The sequence below is a fragment of the Epinephelus moara genome, chromosome 5 (assembly GCF_006386435.1).
Source record: "Epinephelus moara isolate mb chromosome 5, YSFRI_EMoa_1.0, whole genome shotgun sequence".
Classification (NCBI taxonomy): Eukaryota; Metazoa; Chordata; class Actinopteri; order Perciformes; family Serranidae; genus Epinephelus; species Epinephelus moara.
In genome coordinates, this window is record NC_065510.1 from 31732134 (window position 1) to 31754275 (window position 22142).

The 22142-nt window shown below is 40.1% G+C and overlaps 1 protein-coding gene across 4 annotated transcripts; it reads right to left on the reverse strand.

Annotated features, from left to right (window-relative positions):
* Positions 1-601: 601 nt before the first annotated feature.
* On the reverse strand, positions 602-20740 carry slc24a2 (solute carrier family 24 member 2). Of its 4 annotated transcripts, none has more exons than XM_050043287.1 (11): positions 20593-20740; positions 17657-18793; positions 10060-10095; positions 9600-9711; positions 9046-9123; positions 8225-8257; positions 8028-8107; positions 7371-7508; positions 6997-7086; positions 4567-4733; positions 602-4461 (listed from the first exon to the last, which is right to left on the reverse strand). In XM_050043287.1, exons 2-11 carry the CDS (start codon positions 18578-18580, stop codon positions 4212-4214), a joined length of 1908 nt encoding a protein of 635 aa, XP_049899244.1. In that variant the 5' UTR covers positions 18581-18793; positions 20593-20740; the 3' UTR covers positions 602-4211. The 4 variants fall into 4 exon arrangements, with proteins under 4 accessions (XP_049899244.1, XP_049899242.1, XP_049899246.1 ...); XM_050043285.1 differs by having other exon boundaries at positions 9594-9711; XM_050043289.1 differs by lacking the exon at positions 8225-8257.
* Between the last annotated feature and the right edge of the window lie 1402 nt (positions 20741-22142).

Sequence of the window (22142 nt, forward strand, 5' to 3'; positions counted from 1 at the left end):
GGATTCCAAGACTAAGTTAAGGGTGATAGAATGGCTTGAATCGATTCACCTAGTTCATCTTCTTCCCCAAAGGATGTCGAAAACCTACCCACAACTGTGACATTTTCACATGAGAGAATGTCACACACACAAAATTTGTCCCTATAGCTCATTGGTTGGCAGGCTCAGCGCAGTGAGTAAGTGTCCTCAGTTGTCAGTTAGCAGAAACAGGGATAGAAAGCAGACAGGTGACCATGTCCTTTATTGGAGTCCACAGGTGTCCACTGAATCCCTGTTGCATCACACTGGTCATGGCAGCGGGCCATGCATGCTGCTGTAAGAGGCTTGTGTCAAAGTAAAGCAGATTACATCCTGATAGATGACACTGCAAATCTGATCGGGAGCTTGAGAGGCAAAGTGACCTGACTTTTTAAGTAGTTTGTTAGATCTAAAATGTCCTGTGACCCCAGCAATTACACAGTTACCAAATTATTCTGTGTAAAAGCAGTACTATAATAATAGCAATCATTCGAAGACCTGAACCCAAATTTACGAACAACTCCAAACACCAACAATGAAAATTTGAGGTTTCATTTATTTTATCATATAACACTTTATACAGAGGTGAATGATATATGGTTTTTACAGTATAATACACATTTCAAGTAGTACATGAATATGATTCCATACTTGCATAACGTACAAGGGTAATACAAAAGCATTTTACCATTGTCATGGTATTCAAACTGGTCAAGGATGAAATCTTACAGATATTTCTAAATGCACTCATTCATGCACACATTCCTCACATTCACATGATCCATCAAAGCAAGAACGATTTAGAGGTCATACTATGCAGACAGTCTAAGTCTGGAGCCTGACGATAGAAGCTGTGTCGAGGTTAAACTACGTGCTGACTATGAATACACACAGGAGCTTATATACAGTCTGACATTACAGTTTATAAATTTGTATACACATAAACACACAATGAAACATATTTTAACGTTGCCAGATTCAGGGAATAATTTAAGTATTTTTTACAGAGGATAAAATCTTTTCATTTTCACTTGGACAAAAAAGTTGCAATTTATGACCACATACAAATACAAAAATGGATTTGGTTTACAGTAACACAAAATGTGATTTTTAACCCTTTGGGAGTTTTAAACTGATACTGCAATCTGGAATATCAGATCCAGTGACCTAAAAAAATGTCAATGGTAAATTGAAAGAAACACAAATGCAAAATTATGTTTGGGAAACAAAATATAGAATATAAGCTCTAGAAATGTTTGGTCAGGTACTGTTTTTTGTTGTTACGAGTTTGTACTGCATAAGACTGCATACTTTTATTGAACATTTCTCCAACACTGATGGAGCTTGTTGGACATTGCTGGGAGAATGAAATATAAATATTGCTCACATTAAGTTGTGCTTCATATATCTGATATACAAAGCAGGTGACGTAAGGAAACACATTGTGCGTATGAGGGCAGTGAAGCAATTCAGCATGCAACAGTTGGTTCAACGCCAGTGATAGCACATTTGGTGGGACAGTGAGGCATTAAAAGGTGGAGTGAGCAGTTCTGGAGAAAGACTGTCACCCAAACAAATTCACCCCTCCTGTCAGCCTCCCTCTCGCCTCCACAAGCCCCTTTTACACTGCCTGTTCAAGGCAGGAATATTGTGCCGCCTCACAATTCAATATAAATGGAACAATCGCAGATTTGGGGCACAGAGTTGTCTCGCCTCTGAGCCAGGAACAGAGGTAGTAACAGCGCTGATATGATGTATGTATAAATGGGACAGTCGGCAGGACGGGATCATGGGCAGCACCGGTGTGACGTTTTGATCATGAGTTATGCATGCGATCCACTGCAGGAAATTTTAAAGGTAGCTTATAGCAGTTAGCGGCTAACTCAAACAAGAAGAACAGCGGCCGACAATGTCAATGGCAATTTGGGAAAACAATGAGGTCCGGGAGCAGAGAGCCGCCATAAAACAGAGACGGTAAATGATTGTTGATGCCAAGGTATGCCATTGTTATTGTTTATAAAGGTCTGGTGATGCATATGTTACGTGTCACAGAGGTCAGCACTGCTGCATTACATGTCACACCCATCACACCTCTTTTGATTCCACGATGCCAACATGCTATTTAACATCACACACGGGAGCAGCATGATGCTGCAGTTGTTTGGTTCTGTGTAAAAATGCAAAGGCAGTGTAAAGAAGGAACTGCATAGCAGCCCTATAGTGCAGTCTCTGTGTAAAAAGGGCTGCTGCCTTTCTCTTCATACATCCACGGGCACTTTGTTTCCAATTTTCAGAGCCGAGGTTTGTTGTGAACACTGGATTTTTTTTTAGCCCACACACAGAATAGACAGCTAGTGGAACATGAGGAAATGACAAAATGTGTATATGATCACTATCACTGGCTGTTTAATGGGTCACCAATATATATCTGGCTCAAATCAGAAGGTATGTTTCATTCTGCCTGTTTTAAGGACAGTTTGACTTTCTCATTAAAAGAAAAAAAGAAAACCCACAAAAAAATATATCAGCTAGAATTTTGCAAAACCAGGAGAAAAAAAATGCAATAATGGTAGTGGAAACAGATTTTTTGAGTTACGACACTTCTTTATTGTCTTACTTAGTAGTTGTTCAATATTTTTTGAAACCTCTTCTGAAATTTTTTATTAGATTAGTTGATGAAAATACATATTTGAATGGCAGAAACCTATGGTAAATTTATCCATACAGCAGGACCCTAGTGATGTGAAGTTACATGCTTTTTTTCTCAGCATTATTTTACCATAAATCTAAAAGAAAGAGGGATTAGAGGAAAACTAGAAATATATAAATGTCACAAATTGTGTCTTTGCAGCAGCCCAAGTTTTTGTTTTAAAAAATTATGGGCCTCTTTGATGCTTCATAAAATATTTTTTCCTAAGAATTCAGCCTCTATGTCACACGCTTAACACAAGAAAGTAGCATGTGAACAGAACGGTGCAACATGTTATACAGTACATGAGTTGTTTTACATCAAAATATTACAGAAGAAACTGCACAAGTGCGGGTCACATGTTGCACTACAAGTGCAACATGTGGTGGACTACTGCATCATCTACTGGGTAATGTGACACTGACTTGTTTATTACATTTTTATGCACAAAATTATCCAGTTTTAGTCAGGATACTAAAGTAATCTCCCTCTAAAGTGGTGCATGTAAAGGCAGACAGAACAGACAGAAAAAATCATGCTCACAATCTTATATGAAAAACCTGAAACAAGAAAGTTGGGATATTTTGAGCACGATAAAACATCTCAGGTCCATTCTATCTGTGTATGCGCTATTGTAACTATTTAGCATTTATGTATCCTATCATAGATATTCATGAATGGGATGTAAAGTAACCATTTCTGCCAAATATGTCCTCAAATATACGGTATTTGAACACAAGTTATTAACACTGGATATTTCTCTTTCAGTGACATAGCAAAGCCATACAGGAAGTGGAATGAACACATTTAAAATCTAAAGGTATATAAAGCAGCTATCACACGTATGTGTTGCCTTGGGCCTTTCTGTTTTTTCCCCATGACATTCAGCATCTTTCCAGAGCTTTGCGGCCCCATAAAACAACACAAAAATAAAGTCTCTTTAAGCCCACATGTTCAGTTTATATGCTTAACTTGGCTGCTTGCATGAGTAGCGGAGGTACTTCTTATACTGCCACTCGGTCCTTTAGTTGAAAAAAAAAGAAAAAAAAACATCCTCTGGTGATCTTCAATTCAAATTTCCATCGAGGTGGTGTTCACAAAAGTTGTCCTTTAGGTTTCAACCAATAGTGGCTACTGACTGTAGTCACATGGTACAAAAGAGAGGAGTCCCTCCTACTGGGTGGCATTAAGTCCATGTTTGATATACAGACTTGTAGAATGCCACTGCTGAACAGTTGTGATGCACCGGTCTGAATTTTAAGCGTTGATTTAGGTCAGTGCCTCTGCCTAACTGGCATCCACAACTGTGGGTGTGTTTGGGTGTGTGTGTTTTTTTTCGCCTGTCACTTGACTGTGTGTGCGCATTTTCTACTGTGTATGTAAGTGAGACTGATAAAAGACAGTTTGTGTCTGTTTATTTTCACTCCTATAGTAAATCACGGTACACATGAGCGCATTTCTGCTTAATTTCTGCTTTGGGATACTCAGAGGGCGTTGCTCCCTCTCAGATGGTGACAGGACAGATGATGACTTTGTCCTCCAGCATGACGCTGACAATGAGGAATACGAAGTAGAGCAGGAACATCAAAAAGCCCAGGAACTTGCTCATTCTCCACTTGCAAGCCGCGATGGAGATGATGACAAAGAGGAGCATGAGGAAGAGGAGGACGATGGCGCAGAACAAGCCATTGCTGCTCACCTCCACCGGCTTGAAGTCATTGAGGATGTTGTAAACGAGCCAGGGGAACGGCAGACTGGAGGGAGATGAGGAAGCACAACAGAGAAGAGTTTTATTTAGGTTATCTATTTGTGAGCTTTATTATGAGAGATGAACAGCAAAAAATGCAGGGTGCACTCACCCCACAGTGATATCAAAGATGTTGGAGCCCACAGAGCTGGACACAGCCATGTCACCAAGGCCCTTTCGGGCTACAATTACACTGGTGATCAGGTCAGGGATTGAAGTGCCAGCAGCTAAAATGGTCAGACCCATTATCTCCTCTGTGATCCAGAATGTTTCTCCAACCTGAAAGGAAGAACACGTTGCTTAATGTTGCACAGCTGAGTTGACATGGCTCCAAATAGTTGCTAGTCTATTTTGATAGACTTTCAGTAATTTCAGTCTTTTGCTGGCATCATTTTACAGACCAAACCAACAAACAAACAAACAAATAAACACAAAGCAAACAGAATCAAACTGTAGAGGTATTTGAGGTTATCATTAGTAGAACTGTGACAAGGCAAGCCCAGTGCAAGCAGTGCTCCTACATGTGCATCTTTTGAAAAGCATTGTCCTTGCTTTTGGTATTTCCGTACCCATGGCAGCTCAAACTGAGGTAGTAATATTTTTGTTTAGTAAGCAAATCATCTTGGTCAGTGGCCCTACATGTCAAACTATGACTCTCTTGGTACCCCTTCAGCATCAGTTTTGGACACTCTGGGTTGGTTTGTCAATTTACGCTTGTCTTTTCAAAATAAACTTCAGTTTTCACAGAAAATACACAGTTTGCGCTAATTAAAATTAAAAATCTGTGTTTTTAAGATCACTTTATTATGTTTCGGCAAAACAAGCATGTGGTTAGGTTTACAAAAAACATCATGGTTTGGCTTAAAATCAGTATGTTAGTTGCTAATGTAATGTAACTTCATATGACATACACGACACGTCACCAGACACACGTCACTAGCATAGTATCCCACACATATCGGGACACGAGGCTGATTTTAAAGTCACTTGACTGACTTTTGGTTTTACACTAGAAATGAATAGCAGTCTCCTGAGTGAAAGTCCAAGTTTATTTGACCCATCCATTTCCTCTCCCACCCACCCTATGCAGACTTTCTTGCTCTTTATATAACGGCAGTCATGCGGAGCTTCAGCGGTGTCTCATACCACTGTTCAAAGGTGCCTCAGTGTGTAAGTATATGACGCCAAGGGTCACTGACCAGCCGTCAGTATTTGACAAGTTAAGAGTGAGACCAGGTTGGACTTTTCAGATCTTCAGAAGTTAACTAAAGAAATCACACATCTTGCATATCATCTTTGCTTTGTGTTCATACGCTGCCACTCGAGGGCCTAGTCCACATGTACATGGGTATTTTTGAAAAACAGGGTTTTTCGTCTTTCTTTTTGAAAACAATCTGTCTACCCCCCAAAAAAATCTCTGTCCAAATGAAAATGCAAAACAAACAAACAAACAAACATGACCAATCATGCAAAGAAGGAAGAAGAAGGAAGAAAATCTTGGCTAATCAGAAGACTAAAAAAGCTATAACCTGAAGGCTACGATGCTGCGATGGTGCATAATAGCAAGTTTATATATAGTATTGTCGTCTGACGCCTCTGTTCTTCAGTGTAGTGGAAAAGTAACTGTGTATTTATGTGTAAACCTGTGAAAAGTCCTGTTTGCAAAGTTAGAGCCAGCGCTATTTTAGCCACGCACATCATTGCACAAAACACGCTTTACTTGTGACGCCTCACAAATGTCATAGTGGCGCATACTCTGATGTTACAAGTCAAGAACTCTGTTTTTACTATTTGCATGGCAACACTGAAAACTTTCTGAAAATCTACACCCTGGAATAAGGGTGTCACTTTGTGTTGAAAAGTGGTGGGCACACAAGGGCTGAGATGAAGAAACATTTTTTAAACAGTCTTCAACATATGCAATTGTAGACAATGTCATGGTGGGTTGGTATGAGGTCAGAGAAAATAATTATGGCAGGTCAGAGAAAAAGCGCACCAATAGGGCACAAACTAGGCTTCAAATGAGTTTTACAAATGGTCCATTTTTATCAAGCTTCATGTCCTTTTGTGTGGACAGAAGACCAAAACACATTGAAAAAGCTTTGTTTAAAAAAACCCAACTCTTCAGGAGGTGAGACCTTCTCCTTTTATGCCCCACTGTCTTTGGTTCAGTGACTTAATAAAACGTATAAGACCATTATCGTCTCAGCGACATGCTGAGACAGTCTTGATTGATCACCACACATCATCACTTCATCCAACATTTTGTGCCAAACTAAAAAAGCAGGTGCGTCTCCTCAGTGACCTTGCACACATGCCCTCATTGCATTTCCGCTGTTAAAATAGAGCATTACAGGTTCATCTGGCTGTGGATCAAGGCAGATTAGTTGGGATTAGCTGCTGTGGTCACACATTCAACACCCTGACTGCTGCACTGACTCATAAGAAAGGCCTCAGAAATAGAATAGAACAGACAATAGAGCTGGTGTATGAGACAAATAGAGGACGCGTGCATGTGTGCATTTGTGCGTGTGTGTAGTACCTGGTGAGCCCACCACACCATAAGGTAGGAGAAGAAAGCAATCCAAGAAATGGAGCCGAGGAAAGTGATGGGGAAGAACTTTTCTGAGGTCTGAAATGACAAAAATACAAAATTTAGTTTATTTATTGCTAAGTCAAACAACTGGCCAACAACTCAGTCAATCAGTCAATCAAATTCTAATTCAGCTTCTCTCATGATCCAAAATACAACAGTTAACATCAGGTGAGAAATAGAAACTTGTCATTAAAGTATTTGTAGTGGTGTGAATAGAAGATTTTTTTTAAATCACTAATTGCACTGTATTGTAACTCTGAGTTGCTTCTATATGTTTGTACACATGAAACACACTGTTCACTGTGTGTGTCTGTTGTCACCTCTCTCCTGACGTCGGGTAGTGTGAGCCACAGTGGAAGGACAATGGGCATGACGAAGAGGTAGGTGAGCTGTTTCCTGGTGGTGTCGGGCCAGGCAAGGCTCAGAGGCTGGTCTTCATCCTCCTCTTCCTCACCACCCTGAAGAGGGAGCTCATTACTTCATCATATACATTTACATAATATTTATACATTTTCCATTATGCTTTAAACGTATGGTTTAAAGGAGCTGTACGTGACATTTAGCATGACTATACCAGCTAAGAACTACTTGCTATGTAGAGTGATGGCGTCCTGAGCTGAGAGTGAAGTCACACTCCCTCTGTGTGTGTGTGTGTGTGTGTGTGTGTGTGTGTGTGTGTGTGTTGTAATCTGAGCTTCTTTGTAGTTATGATGGATGGCTGCACATGCATGTTAGTGCATGTCAGTTCTAATGTGTGTCCAGTTCCCCCATGTGGTGTCAATGTTAGCTCTGTCAACACTGTGTGCCCTGTTAACACCATTAGCTGCTAGCTGTCTGCTCAGTCACTTCCATGTTGAGAACCATGTGCAGACAATCCCAACCCAGACTCTGAATCATAGCTACGTATATATCCTCATGTCTCATACAGCTCCTTTAACATGTAAACTTGGGGTAAAGCTAAAAGGTAAAAGCCGTACCTCGTCTCCTCCCGCAACACCATTCATGGGTGGTGTGACTTCCACTGCAACGTTTGAACTGTTGGGGATGTTTTTATCAGCTTGAGGGAAGAAAAAGAAGCTAGATGAGAACAGCGTTTGAGGAATACGTTCAAAAGTAGTAATTTGAAATAAAATTGTTATCTAATGACATTAAGAGAAGAGCTTAAACTTAGTACAATTTCTTGGAGGTTGTGCCTGGGGAGCAGCTCCTACATTGAGAAACAAAATATACTTGTTATTTTCCTGAGGTTATTCTCACAAGTGTAACACAGTATCAGATGTGTGCCCCTTGATAATGATTTGATCTAATGTTATTGACAAATCAGTCGGTTGATAAATACATTCACGAATGTCAGTTCTTCATATGATTAAGAAATCAGATAAATCAGATAGCTGGATACACGTGAAAGGCAGTAGAGACATTAAAGGTCCAGTGTGCAGGATTTAGGGGCATCTATTGGAAAATGGAATCTGATATCCGTAACCATGTTTTCATGACTTTATAATCACGTGAAAATAAGAATCATTGTGGTTTCGTCAGCTTAGATTGAGCTGTTAATATCTACATACGGAGCGGGTCCTCCTCCACCGAGTCCGCCATGTTATTCTACAGTAGCCCAAAATGAACAAACAACACAGTGGCTCTAGATTGGGCCATTCATAAATAAGCAAATAAATAACAAAAATATGAAATTTAATGGGAAAATTCTAACATGTCAGAAACACTCCTGGCAGCAGTAAGTTACATAAGCTCACATTTGATTTTAAACTACTGCACTGTGTCATATTGACAGGATGCTGAGTGATAACTTCAGCCATACAGTTTAAAAAATTAGAGGAAATCAAAACAGTCCTCTCAACGAGACATAAAATGTGTTCTCACCGTTCATCTATCAATAGCCACAGTTTCTAACTGATTTCATAACTGATTTGTCACTTGATATATCAGCTGATATTTGAGTGGAATCCCATAGTTTGACTCGTCACTGTTACTCACCTACACCGTTGGCAGCTTCTTCTTTACATTTCTGCTTGGCCATTTTGTGAAGGATCGATGCCTTCTCTTTGAAACGAGCTGAAAACAAATGAGACTCAGTCAGTCCAGCATCGTCTCCTGAACATTTGTGATTAATAAGCAAGTATACATGCTCTATATAATGGGAGAAATATGTATTCCCACTGTCCTTTGACTACTTCCTACAGGACAGAGGTAAGGAAATGCAAAGAAGTGGGGCGTACATAATCTCACCTCAACCAAACGCTTGTGTGTCCAAAAAACATTTTTCGATTAACCCTTAATCGAATCATAAACGTGATCTTTATCAAAGCTGATTAACTTTGTGAACCATGACAAAAAAACAGACATTTAGTTTTTCATTCTACCATAAAACTGGACATGCTGTCTGACTCTATGTGAGGGAATATAACATTTATATCATTCATGTCTATAGCGTATCCTCCTGTGCTTATTTCACAAGATTTTGCCTTCATTTTCTGTTGCATTTCAGTGCATGTATGTGTATTTATTTATTTATTTTTGCTTACCCATACCTTCGTCACTGAGAGGGTCGAGAGTGTGGATCATGAGCTGGAAGATGCTGTTTCTCATCAGTGAGTTGTGTAGAGAGGCGCAGCTGCCTTCCCTCTGCAGCCTTGGTTTGGCCTTTGAAAACAGTAACGCAAATACAGAAATGTTTGTAGGCATGCAAAAAATTGAATAAGTAGCCTACATGCTTGTACCACATTTTCCATCATCATTATTAATCAACGAAAATGCTAAATAAAATAGGTGGAGAGAAAAAAAAGCATCTTAATGAGCAGTAGTTTAAATCCAAACTCAATTTTCAGAGTTTGTGTCATATCTCTTCTGCAACTCAAATTTCTCCCTAGGGTGCATGTAGATGAAACACCTTTCTTGTAACATATGTTATGGCTGACACAAACAGCATACTGTAGATATAAGCAGGCACATTATAACATGACCTGTACCATAGAGAAAAATGAAACTCACCGTCAGCTTGTTCTCATCATCTCCAGGTACATTTACCTTTAAAAACACAGAGAAAGAAAACAACATGTAGATACAGTAAAGGTTTTCTTAAATATACACAAAGTGTGGAGACAGTAACACAAACACACGAACTACACGCGGCCCAATACCTGCAGGAAATACTATATCATTTCATAACATTCAGTATTTGTTCTGTGTGGTGTTGTTGCATGGCATTACTAAATGGTTGGGAGGGGAGAGGTGAAAATAAAGCGGTTGTTACAGAAACATTCCTGATAATGTCTTTATGTATTTATTAATTGATTTTACCTTTATTTGACCAGATAAGTCAGTTGAGAACCAATTCTCATTTACAATGACGACCTGGCAACCCCTGACATCCTGTTTACTCAACAGATGTACACTTCCACTGGAGAAGACAAATACACTGTCCCTTAAGTTCTGCCAGTGTGTGTGTGTGTGTGTGTGTGTGAGAGAGAGAGAGAGACATGACCTCTTCCTTACAGTGGAAGTGAACCAGTGCCAGAGGTTTTGGGTCTTGTTTCAACACGAAGGAGAGACAGAGGAGGACTCACACTAATCTCAAACCCAGCCATTTCTTCAGAGGACATATACAGCACTGTGGTGTCACCACATTAATTGGAGAAACACACACACGAGCACACACACAAAAAGTCCACTGGCTGGGACAGAGAGTCTGTGGTGGTTTGTGAAAACACAGAGGTGGTTGAGGTTTGGTGGGGAATCAGGGGTTTGAAGATGTTCAAGAAAACAGATGGGAACATAATGTGTTGTGGGTAGGTAATAAAATGTTGATGAACTGCTCTCATTTGATGAATTTAGCAGCATTACAACTGGAACCAGACTTCGCCACACAAACTATCCACTATATTAACTAGTAATTGTCTCTGTGGCTTTCCTGTAGAGGTTTGTTACAACACACTGAGAGTGACCACACTATGATGGTCTGCCCTGGAAAGTAAAAATCCGCAAAGTATGACAGCTAGCAAGCTTTTATTAAATGTTTAGATGACATTAATTGGATGCAAGTTTGCCCCATGAAAGCTGGGCAAGAAAAACAGAAAATAACTGACGCATAACTGTGACCCTGACTTATACCAACAAGTCACCCACCTCCAAAAATCAATACAAGTTTAGACTGACGGCTATTAATATAAGAACTTTAGATACTTATGCTTTGGTTACAGATGAAGTAAAACGGGTCAGTCAGGAAATCTGAGCAGTAAGGTCGCGCTGTAATGGGGAACTGAACCATGTGTCTTATTCAAAACTAATGACGGTCTGACAGACTATTTAAATTCATATTTCATAATCAGTCCTCATAAACCACAACACAGCTTGTCAAACCATTCAGTCACTTTTCATTTAATTAATTTATTTATATTTGAACATGTTCAGGGAGACGCTTTTGCACTTTTGTAATTTTTTGGCATAACTAAGAAATACAGTAAATGAAATTCCAAATCAACAGACTATCATTGTCTTTGTCTGCTGCTCGAAAGCTGAGCATTTACAGTGCCAGATATTTTAAACTCTCATAACAGATTCAAAGTCATTTCTAACCTCACTAAAGAGCTGCAATAGCACTATTTTGTCTGCTGTGAATTTTCCTTTGTGCCTTATCTTTTTCCTTAAATAATGCTAAACTTAACACTGTAACCTTTCACAAACAATTAACATCACACTGCCTTTTTCTGCTCATCCTTAAGTGTTGTTAAAGAAGGTATTTGAGGTATCTGACCTGAAGAGCGCAACTGAGGCGATCACAAACACCAAACAGAGAGGTGGGGGTTTTTGTTGTTGACACGTTTTCATGATGTAGGCCCCAGAGTTTGAGCAGATAATCCCTTTAGCTTGAACCTGACAAGACACCTGCTCCTGTTATGGTAGCTAAAGCAAGGATAAAGATAGGGGGTTCTTTTTGTTTCACTTCTGTGAACTTGTTAACATGTTTGTCCAGATTTGTTTGTGTGAGTGTTAACTGCTTCAGTTGCACAAAGACCCTCTGGCTATTGTTGTGATACTGTTTTTATTCAGCTGAAAATGTACATACTGTAACATACATCTGCAACTGTTTAAACACAGGATATTATCTTATAAACATGTGACTAATAATCTCAAAGTAAAGCTGGTTTCCTCTCGCTGAAGATGGAGGTATTTCATTTTGGTGTTTTATACTTTTTCATCAAACAAAATGAATAGAAACATTTAAGTAAAATAAAGAGGAAGGCACCTGTCTGTATTATCCATGTGAGTGCTGAGCAGCTCTGATGGCAGCAGCCACTTGGCATGAGTTCATGTTTGTCAGTGCTCACATGGCTCCTGAGAGCTGCTTCATGACAAAAGACATGTATACCCTGCTGTAGAACCTGCTGAGGCTGAAACTGGATTTTAATTTTACCAATCCCACAACAGTATACTTACATATTTGTTGTATTTTGTAACATCTTTGTATTGGGCATGACATACTGTAACTTATTCAAGAAAAAAAACTGCTAATCTTTATCACCTTTGCCCTTATTTCACTCAGCTCTCATCTCCACTCTGATGTGTCTGTGAGGTTAAACGCCTCCCCTGGTTTTTACATGATGGCTTCTCACCAAAAATGAATCTAAACAAGTTAAGTGATTTAAATCAAAAATCAGAACATCCTCCGAATCTATTATTTTGCTTGTCATTTCAGCAGGTTGCAAGAAATCATATGGTGCACATATAGTTTAACTATAAATTAGTCAGACTTGAAGAAAACAGTTAGAGAATAAGATAATCAAGAACGACTTTTACTCTCAGAAGCTAGCTTACTAAGAATGTTAGGTAGTGTGCAACCATTTCTAATTTGACAGAACAGACTACGTTTAAAGATAGGAAATGAAAGCAGGCAAGTTTTGCCACTACACTGCTCATATCTATCATATATACAAATTGCATCTATTATAAAGCTGCATTTTATATTATCATTGTCCAAGTTCAATATTTGATGCACTTTTTTACAGCTATAGAGAATTAATCAGCCCCAGCTTATCGCTTCACAGTGCATGTCTCTTTTTCCTGACTTAAGCAGAGCAGGTCAACACAGGCCATTTTTAACAGCTGTAAATTATGAGGCATACTTTTTAAAATGCAACATTAAAATGTTCTCTTTTGGGTCAGCTTGGATAATAGCCATCCCAACTATAGTAAATAACACTTTAGCATCAAAATATATCTAGCTTAGGAAGTAAAGAGCTATTACAAGCAGCTCGTGGCTTGTTCATGTTACGGGTGATCTGTTCAGGAGAGGACGAAAGCCTCAAGCTTAAATGATTTTGTCACTTTTGACTGAGCTCGTGTTCCAGTTCAGTGGTCTCATCCCTGCTCCAGACGAGATCTACAGACACGGGAAGACTCCAATATCGTAAACCCCTGCAGATTTACACCAAACTTTCCTATAATCCTAGCTATCATTGTCACCTGTCACCACTGAGGCACCTTTTTTTCCACACATGTCCATCTCCCTTCCTCTCTTTTTTCTTCCTCTTCTCTCTTGTCTCTCTTTCTCTCTGTGTCCACCTGACTGTCCGAGCTGTGGGACTTAGCCAGGATTAATCACCGCTTTTAGACCTGTGCTTTTCAAGCCTGCGTGTGAAGTCCTGCAGCAACCTTCACAGGTCACCGTGCTGTCAAACATTCCTCTTTCGCTCTCATCTGTCAGCAAATACCAACCATCTTCATATAATTATTATATTCAGCTGCACAACTGCTCATTCTAGCAGCAGTTTCATGGAGAAATTCCAAAAAGCATTCAGTGTCTTGCTCACCAAAACACCTTAACAATAGTAGCTGAATTTTTGCACAGCAGATTTAGACCACAGTGATCTGACATTGCAAAGTCAGACTCCCAGAAGAGAACCCACTACATTGTATGAAACGTCACTGCCACCGTCAAATACAGGTTTTATCATTTCAGATTTAATTTGTTGGATAAAAACTTTATGAGGTTGCAGATGCACCATGCTGCTGATCCAGGTCTGATATTGATGATTGCAAGAAGAATTCAATTATTTCGTTAGAGCTCTACAGAGACTGAGTGGCAGTGTGCTGGGCTGTATGTTTGCTGTCGTCACCGCAGGTAAGCAGTTGATAAGGGGATCAGAGAGGATTGTCGTCTTTAGTGCCATCAGGAAGAATACCACCATCTTCTCTCCTGCCCCTCTCTACATAGATACTGTAGTTACTGTATGCACCATCTGAAACATTCAAAACTGTGCACAAAATAAAAACCACACCACAGTAATGAGCATGACTGCAGGCTGAGGAAGTAGCAGCCAGGCTTTTTTTTCTCTGATCTACTGATTCCTGCTCCCCCAGGGAGCATCTGACTATTATTAGCGGCTCTAATGCGATTGGAGAGCATTTACCCTCAGGATTATCAAGCAGCTACCGACACATGAGGGCAAGGCAGTTGGACATCAAGTGCCGGACGACAGAAAGAGAAAAGCTGTTCTTGGGTTGAGGTGAGGCAGCCTGAAGAACAGCTGATTCCCAGAAGGGCACAAATGTCAAACAGAGCTCCTGCAGCAACACTGATGAGCACTTGAACACACTACATGTGCTCACAGGTTTAAAACTAAAAGAACATGAAATATATAAATGTTAATAAGACATACTACACAGGCCTGATGATGCATTTGGGGCCTGGAGGAAAAAATCATATTGTGATTGTCAGTGACTGATTGTTATTGACTGAATTACAATGAAATACAAAAATGTTAAAACAAGTTTAATGAGAATAAATATAACAAAAGACACTGAAAAGCACTACATTAGCTATTACTCATACATTATAAGGAAAAAAGAACTATAGGACAGAAGCAAAACAATATAGATTTACTTCATATATTGTGATGTCCAAAAAATAATGCTCATAACTTAAAAACCCCAAAAGAAAAAGCAAGTCATGCTTCTTGGGAAACAGTTGTTTCTTGTTTACAGTTACCTAAGCATTTAATGGGCGGAGCTTTAAACAGACCATATTGGAGCCTGGTGATCATGAGCTCATCTGTTCCTGAAAACGTGAGAACGTCTTTTGACTTGAATCACTGCCATAACAATAGCTGGCTCCTTCTAAGAAGTGTTTTCAACTATTGTTAGTATCTTAAAGGTTCAGTATGCACTAATGGAGAAAGATAATTGATTGTTGAGTCTCATTCCCAGATCATCAAATAACAACAACCTTAGTTTGGTAGTTGGACCAACCGAAAGTGTCGGTATTTGATGACCTGGGAAGGAGACTCAACAATTGTCTCTCTCCAGAATTACGTACCACCTAAAAAACCCAAAGAACCTAAAAAAACACATAATGTGTAATGAATATTTCCAGACAAACAAAATCCAGATCATGTGCACTGTATACGCCCCTGAGGAACTGGTGATGGGTGATGTCAGTCTAGGCTACGGGCAAGCTGCTCTAAGATCAGCCTACAGTAGATCTTAGCATTTGTCACCTGAGCGCCGTATGAGATTACAACATCAGAGAGCAACAGATCTGACTCCAACTGCACACACAGACAGAAAAAGGACGGAAAGACAAACGTGAAAAACAAAATGGCGTCTTTGTGTGTTTATATGTTTGCACTGCATCATCATTATCATCATTTCCCCCCCTCTGTCTTGAATCTGCTGTCCTGAACACAGCAGCGAGCAGCACAAAGAGCACTCCAAGCTAATCTCGAAATTACCCTTCCCCATCATCATCTTCCGGCTGATGTGAAGTGATTAGTTTAATGATTGTGAAGTGATTGGTACTGCAGGGGTGTTGTCACTAGGTCAACTTCCTGTGAGTATGATATACTCACATTGAGACCAGATGTGCAGACGCTGTTACGAAGAAACAAACAACACTCGGAGCTACGACCTTCCTCCAGAGACAAGAGACCACTTGTTCTAATGTCAGGGTGAGGACGAGGGGAGCTGAAGGAGGAAGCGTGCTGATGAGGTTGAAGTTATGCTACAAGGACTGCTGGACTAATTTCGCTGTTTCTCCTGCTTTTAGGATGCTCTCAGAAGTCCATCTCAACCCTCTCAAAACTCGGTCAGTTTCAATACTTGTGACAATATTTGAGGTATATTTTCATCAAAATGTTTAATAATCTAATGAACACATTTCTCAAAGCAACCAGTGTGATTAAAACTTGGATTTATTCAGAAATGATACACATGAAACCACTGTGACATGACTTACTCCTGGCGTGAAATCTAAAAATAAAACCTGATGAGTTAGTTCAACTCAAACTGTGCATGGAAAGTGATTGCCTCAAACCATTTAAGTTTAATAGCTCAAACAATTTAACCTTAAAAAATATATTTGGTTTGAGTCCATGTAACTCAAGTATTTATTGTTGAAGTAACTTAAATAATTAAAATTAATATCACTAATTTCATTCAGTTAATTGAACTTATATGTAAAACTATAATATGCTTCTATTGTCACTGTGAATAAGTTATTTCTAAATTGGATAAATTAAACGGATAGCAGAATTTTAACTGAAAATTAAATCGATTTTTATGAGTTCAGGTCTGTAAAGTTCGGACCACACATTGGACTTGTATGGCTCAAATGCTCAGTAGCATCAAAAGTTATCAGTGATGAGTAGCATGTAGGAAGAGACTCTCAGAGGTGATTTTAAATGAGAATAACACTGAAAACTTGATCAAAACCCTATGATAAAGTACAGTAAATTAAATCTAAAGCAAATGAATGTGTTCTTTAACTAAAGTGTTCTAACATTAAATGTCTTTTGCATTTTAATGAGTCCCATTCTGAGAGCCTTACTAGACTGTGGTCTGGACTTGGTTACTAAAAGTAGTGACAGAAGTTGAGGCCTGGTCCCAGACTTAGTCAGCACCAAGAGGCTGCAGTCTGGCTCTGCGTCTGGCACCGTCCGAGCTGCACAGGTGGCAGGTTAAGACAAATCTTTATATCCTTCCAGCAGTGAAGTCAGGATGGTTTGGCTGCCTGATCAAGTGCTGTTTGTTCAACAACCTATCTGCTTCCCAGAACAGAAGCTCTACTATTCTCAGGGTCAGTGACCATGAAAGGTTCACTCTGTGATCGTTTTCATTGTGAAATGCAAATGCTTTTCTCAGAGCAGTCATCAACACACTGACACTGATGAAAACCAGCCAGGTTTCCTTCTGAGAAATATCATAACCCCGTCCACTCGTCAGAAACTCATATCAAGAATCACAAATGTTCACAGCTGTGTGTCATATTGTGAATCTTAATTTTTTTTTTTTTCAACTTATTTTCATTAAATTTTTCCTGCATTAAAATTTGAAACTTCTTGATAGTTGTTTCTGATCGGGATGCTCCTTCAGTGGATGGAGGGGTTGATCGGTAAATGACAACATTGTGTGAAATGTATGGGTGGATGGATGAATGTAAGGATCAGCTGCTGGCACCTAAGATGGGGTTAAAGCATAAACTGTGTAGAGAGGATGGATGGATGGATTGATGGATGGATAGATGGATGGACGGATGGATGGATGGATGGATGGATGGATGGATGGATGGATGGATGGATGGAGTCAGGCTCACCTTTGGTGCAGTCTCCAGCTCGTCCACCTGGTTGCTGCCCAGGAGGGATTTGACGACAAGTTCTACTTTTGCATTGAACTTCATGAACGTCACGTAGCAGGTGTAGCACATCAGCAGGCTAATACTTTCCCTCAGTGTGATTTGATTATCCAGAAAGAAATAGATGAGCATGAGCAGGCCAATGATATAGAACGAGACGTCTCTGAACAGAGGCCACCAGGTGAGGTTCAAAACCTCTTTGGAGAACAGGGCGCACATCCCAATCACAAAAAGGATGTTGAAGACGGCCGAGCCCACAATTGTACCGATACCAACGTTACTGTGGGAGACGAAGACTCCTATGACGGAGGTGAAGAGCTCTGGGGCTGAGCCACCTGCTGCCATGAATGTGGCTCCTGCTACATCATCAGAGATCTGCAGCTTCTCTGTGATGACAGTGAGCGCAGGAACAAAGAACTCATCACAGACGATGGCTAAGGCTATGAACATGTACAACATGCCAAACATATGAAAAACCACATAGCCCTGGCGTCTCTCCTCCACGCTGAAGTAGTCTGTTGGGTAGTCCCCGTGGTTCATCTCTAACATATCTGATGATTTCATGGCCACCGGTGTGTCTTCTGGTGTGGTGGAGAGGTTGTGGTACTGCAGAAGAGTTCTTTGGGGCACTGCCGCCTCCGCTGAGCCCTCGGCGGACGATTCCAGCTCCTTGGCCACCGTTGTGACCAGCGACAAGGCACTCCATGAACAGAATGTGCAGACTGCCACCATACTGATAATGAAACCTAGAATCCGCCCAGGCCGCAGCTTTCTTTTGACGCCATGGTAGTGGTGCCTGGTGCAGCTGCTGTGATTGCCCAGAAGAGGCTCAGAGCTGGAGGAAGCCATCCTATCTGGACTTCTTATGGGTAGCAGGAAATCCATGGTGTTTGGCGCAGGTTGTCAGGCAAAGTGGAGGAGTCTGGAATCCCCCCCGAAGCTGGCTCGGTGGTGCTGGTGTCTACGAGGGTGGGGGTTTGACAGGCCGCGACGGTTCACCGATTTGTTTGCATGCTGCTTCCCGGGTCTAAACACAATGGGAGCCCTGCAGTCTAATTCCAGGATCTAGCCCATTCAAAGGCTTCCTCATATTACTCCCTGCAAAAGAGAGAAAAAAGACAGTTTAGAAACATAACTATAAAGTCTGGTTAAGTCGAAGATAATATTTAAGGGTAAGCATCTTTATGATGTTGTCCTCATTCTAATTTTTTTCACTTACAGGCCTAGTTACTATACATGTCTTCAAGTACAAGTACAATTTTAGAGGCTTGTGCATTACTTGAGTATTTTTATTTTCTGCTGCTCTGTAATACTTCTCCACTGTATCTCAAGAGGGAAATATTGCATTGCCCACATGTTACTGCATCAGTAATAATAACCCAGTAATACAACCCACATTCCAAAAAAAAGTTAGGACCCTTTATGAAGCATAAATAGAAACAGAATGAAATGATTTGCAAATCCATTTGGACACAGTGCAGTGGGGGAAACAACTATTCAACACATCAACATTTTTTTAATTAAACATACTTCCAATGCAGTCATTCACATTGAATCTAGACTAGACATTGGTATTAACTCAGTAAAACTACACTAATAAAGACATCACAACATTTCAGGTCATTAAAATTATGGGCAATGAGGCAGAACGACTCCAGATAAAAGTGTTGCCCACGTTAACTGAAATTCACTTGTACTTGGAGAAGCCTTTGTTTGCATTGCCAGCTTCAAGATGCCTCCTGTATGAAGACACTAATGTCTCACAGTGTTCAGGTCTTAAAATCTTGAAGATTTGAGGGGTTCCGCTTGTATATTGAGAAAGAATTTTCACTTTCAAAACTTCTACATGTTGGTAAAAGAAAAGTTGATGCAACACATCCCCACTTTTTTTTAAACGTTTTGCGGGCATCAAACTCTGAATGAGCATGTATTGACAAAGAACAACAAAGTTTATTAGTTCATCTTGTCTTTGTCCTCTGTTCTGCTGACTACACGTTAAAAAGGATTTACAGGTCATTGCATTCTGTTTTTATTTATGTTTCACACAGCGTCCCAACTTTCCTGAGGTTGTATTGAATTATTGGTTGAACTGTCTATTCTAAATAATGGCTCAATATTATGATACTGAGCTCATGAGAACTGTGAGGTCAGAATTTGACAAATTCATGTAGATTACTTTACAAGGTTCAGATTAATAATAATTGCTGGCCAAGTTATTAAATTGATGATTAAAAAATCAGCAAAAGCAATTAGTGTCTATGTGACACGGCACAATTAATCATATGTTACAACAACACATCTGAAGGTCCAAATCAAGTTGATATATTCTAATGTACTTGTATCCTGAATTACAATCTGTGCTTAATTGTTAATAACTGTTGATAGCTGCTGTATTAATAGCAGCAATTCTGTTAAAAGTGCTGTGGCCTCCTTGACATTGTGCTGAGGACCTGCAGTGCGATCTCCCCTTTAAGTGAAGCTTGGACATTAGTGAAAGCTCATTAGGGAGCTATTTAATCCCTGAGAAGATATACTTAGATAAGCCTCAGGCCCTGCACACTGATGCTGCTGCACAAAGTCAAAAAGTAGACACCAACAAAATGATTAGTGAATTTCAGAGACGAAGAATGGATGAACATATTGTTTTTCAGAGCTGAAACAACACTGGGATAAACTGCAATGTTGAAACTTCATCCCACAAGTCCCAGTCAATGCCTATTCTTAATCTGCAATGAAAAACCAATTTCTAACGGTAAAACATTTACTAACATGTTTAAAACCAACTGTGCTGTGGAAGGAGCATTTCAGAGTCAAGTTGGACTCTATTAGGACATTAAAGCAAAGACACACTGCAGCTACACACACAAAAAGCACACAAATATATATGATTCTCATACCACACTTGGAAATCTCCCTTTCAGCAGGAAGGACTCCAGCAGGTAGTCAGGTCTCCCAGTCTCTGAATGAATATTCCAGTAAATCGAATCCCACAGGAGAAAAGTCCCGAGAGCTCAGAGTTCAGACTGAAGGTCCCAACACTAAATCCTCAGTGAAATTTTCCTCCCTCGACCGAGGTGGAGCTCCAAGACACCAGATCAGAAGCCGAGGACCTAGGGCTCCTCCCTTCCTCTCAATGTTCCTCCCCCCTTTGATGCTGCCTCCCTCCTTCCCTCCTGCTTCAGTTTACCTTTCCCCTCCCTCTGTCCCTGCCATCTATCACTGTCCATCTTACTTTCTTCTTCTCTCCACTCCCACCTCCACCTCTTCCCACTTCCCCCAGTGTCATGTATCCGTTTTTTTCCATCCCGACACCCAAGCAGAGGGGTCTTACACAATGAGCTTACAGCTTGATGGTGGTATAGACTACTTTCCTGTCAGATCATAGTGCTGAGCCCAGACAGTCCCTGACAACTATCCAAATTACTCTGATGCAACACACTCCAGTAGGGAGACGCTGTGAGATATTGGTTAGTTGTGTTGTAACAGAGTTTTATAACTTTTAAATCAAATCAAAAATCAAATCAAGTTTATTTATGTAGCACATTTAAAAACAACCGCAGTTGACCAAAGTGCTGTACAAGACAAAAAACAAGACAAATATATAGCAATATGAAATGTACAGAAATATAAAACAGAATAAAACTGGTGAGAACAATTACAAACATGAAGAGATAAGATGAAATGATAAAATATTAAAATCACTACAGACAACCAAAAGCCATTGAAAACATGTACATTTTAAGATTTCCTAAAAGTGTCAGTGGAGGGGGAGCATTTGATTAAGAGAGGAAGGCTATTTCAGAGCTTTGGAGCAGCGACTGCAAAGGCACAATCCTGGTATGGCTATGAACATATGGCATGAGTGGTCCTAAGTGACTGACTATGCTGGCTGTGGTGTTGGGGGGACCAAAAACAATAACCTCTGTTTTGTTATTGTTTAACTGAAGACAGTTTGTTGCCATCCAGGATTTCACATCCTGGAGGCAGTTCAGGATGGATGTGATGGAGCTGGAATCCCCTGGGTTTAACGGAAGATAAATTTGTGTGTCGTCAGCATAACAGTGAAAAGAGACTTTGTGCTGGCGGAAAATGGAGCCTAATGGAGGCATGTGCAATGCAAATAAAATGGGCTCTAAGATGGAACCTTGAGGTACACCACAAGTGATACGGGCAGATGAGGAGGAGAGGCCCCCAATCTTACAAGAAAAAGACCTGTCCGATAAATGGGAGGCAAACCACTTGAGGGCCTTTCCCTGGATGCCAACCAGTTCTTAAAGATGGTTCAATAATATACAATGATCAACAGTGTCAAAGGCCGCACTGAGGTCTAATAGTATTAAAATGGCACATTTACCTTTATCTAAAGACAGCAGTAAGTCATTTGACACTGATGAGCCCTAAAACCTAACTGAAAAGACTCCATGATGTTGTTGTTAGCTAGATGAGA

What these genes read in the sequence shown, in the direction of transcription:
- slc24a2 (XM_050043285.1), bottom strand. Translation starts at nt 18,580, where the DNA reads ATGGATTTCCTGCTACCCATAAGAAGTCCAGATAGGATGGCTTCCTCC. An exon ending in AGCTGGAGACTGCACCAAAG is followed by an intron (nt 10,096 to 17,656) that starts GTGAGCCTGACT and finishes GTGTTTTTAAAG; the next exon opens with GTAAATGTACCTGGAGATGA. An exon ending in ATCTTTGATATCACTGTGGG is followed by an intron (nt 4,462 to 4,566) that starts GTGAGTGCACCC and finishes ATCTCCCTCCAG; the next exon opens with TCTGCCGTTCCCCTGGCTCG.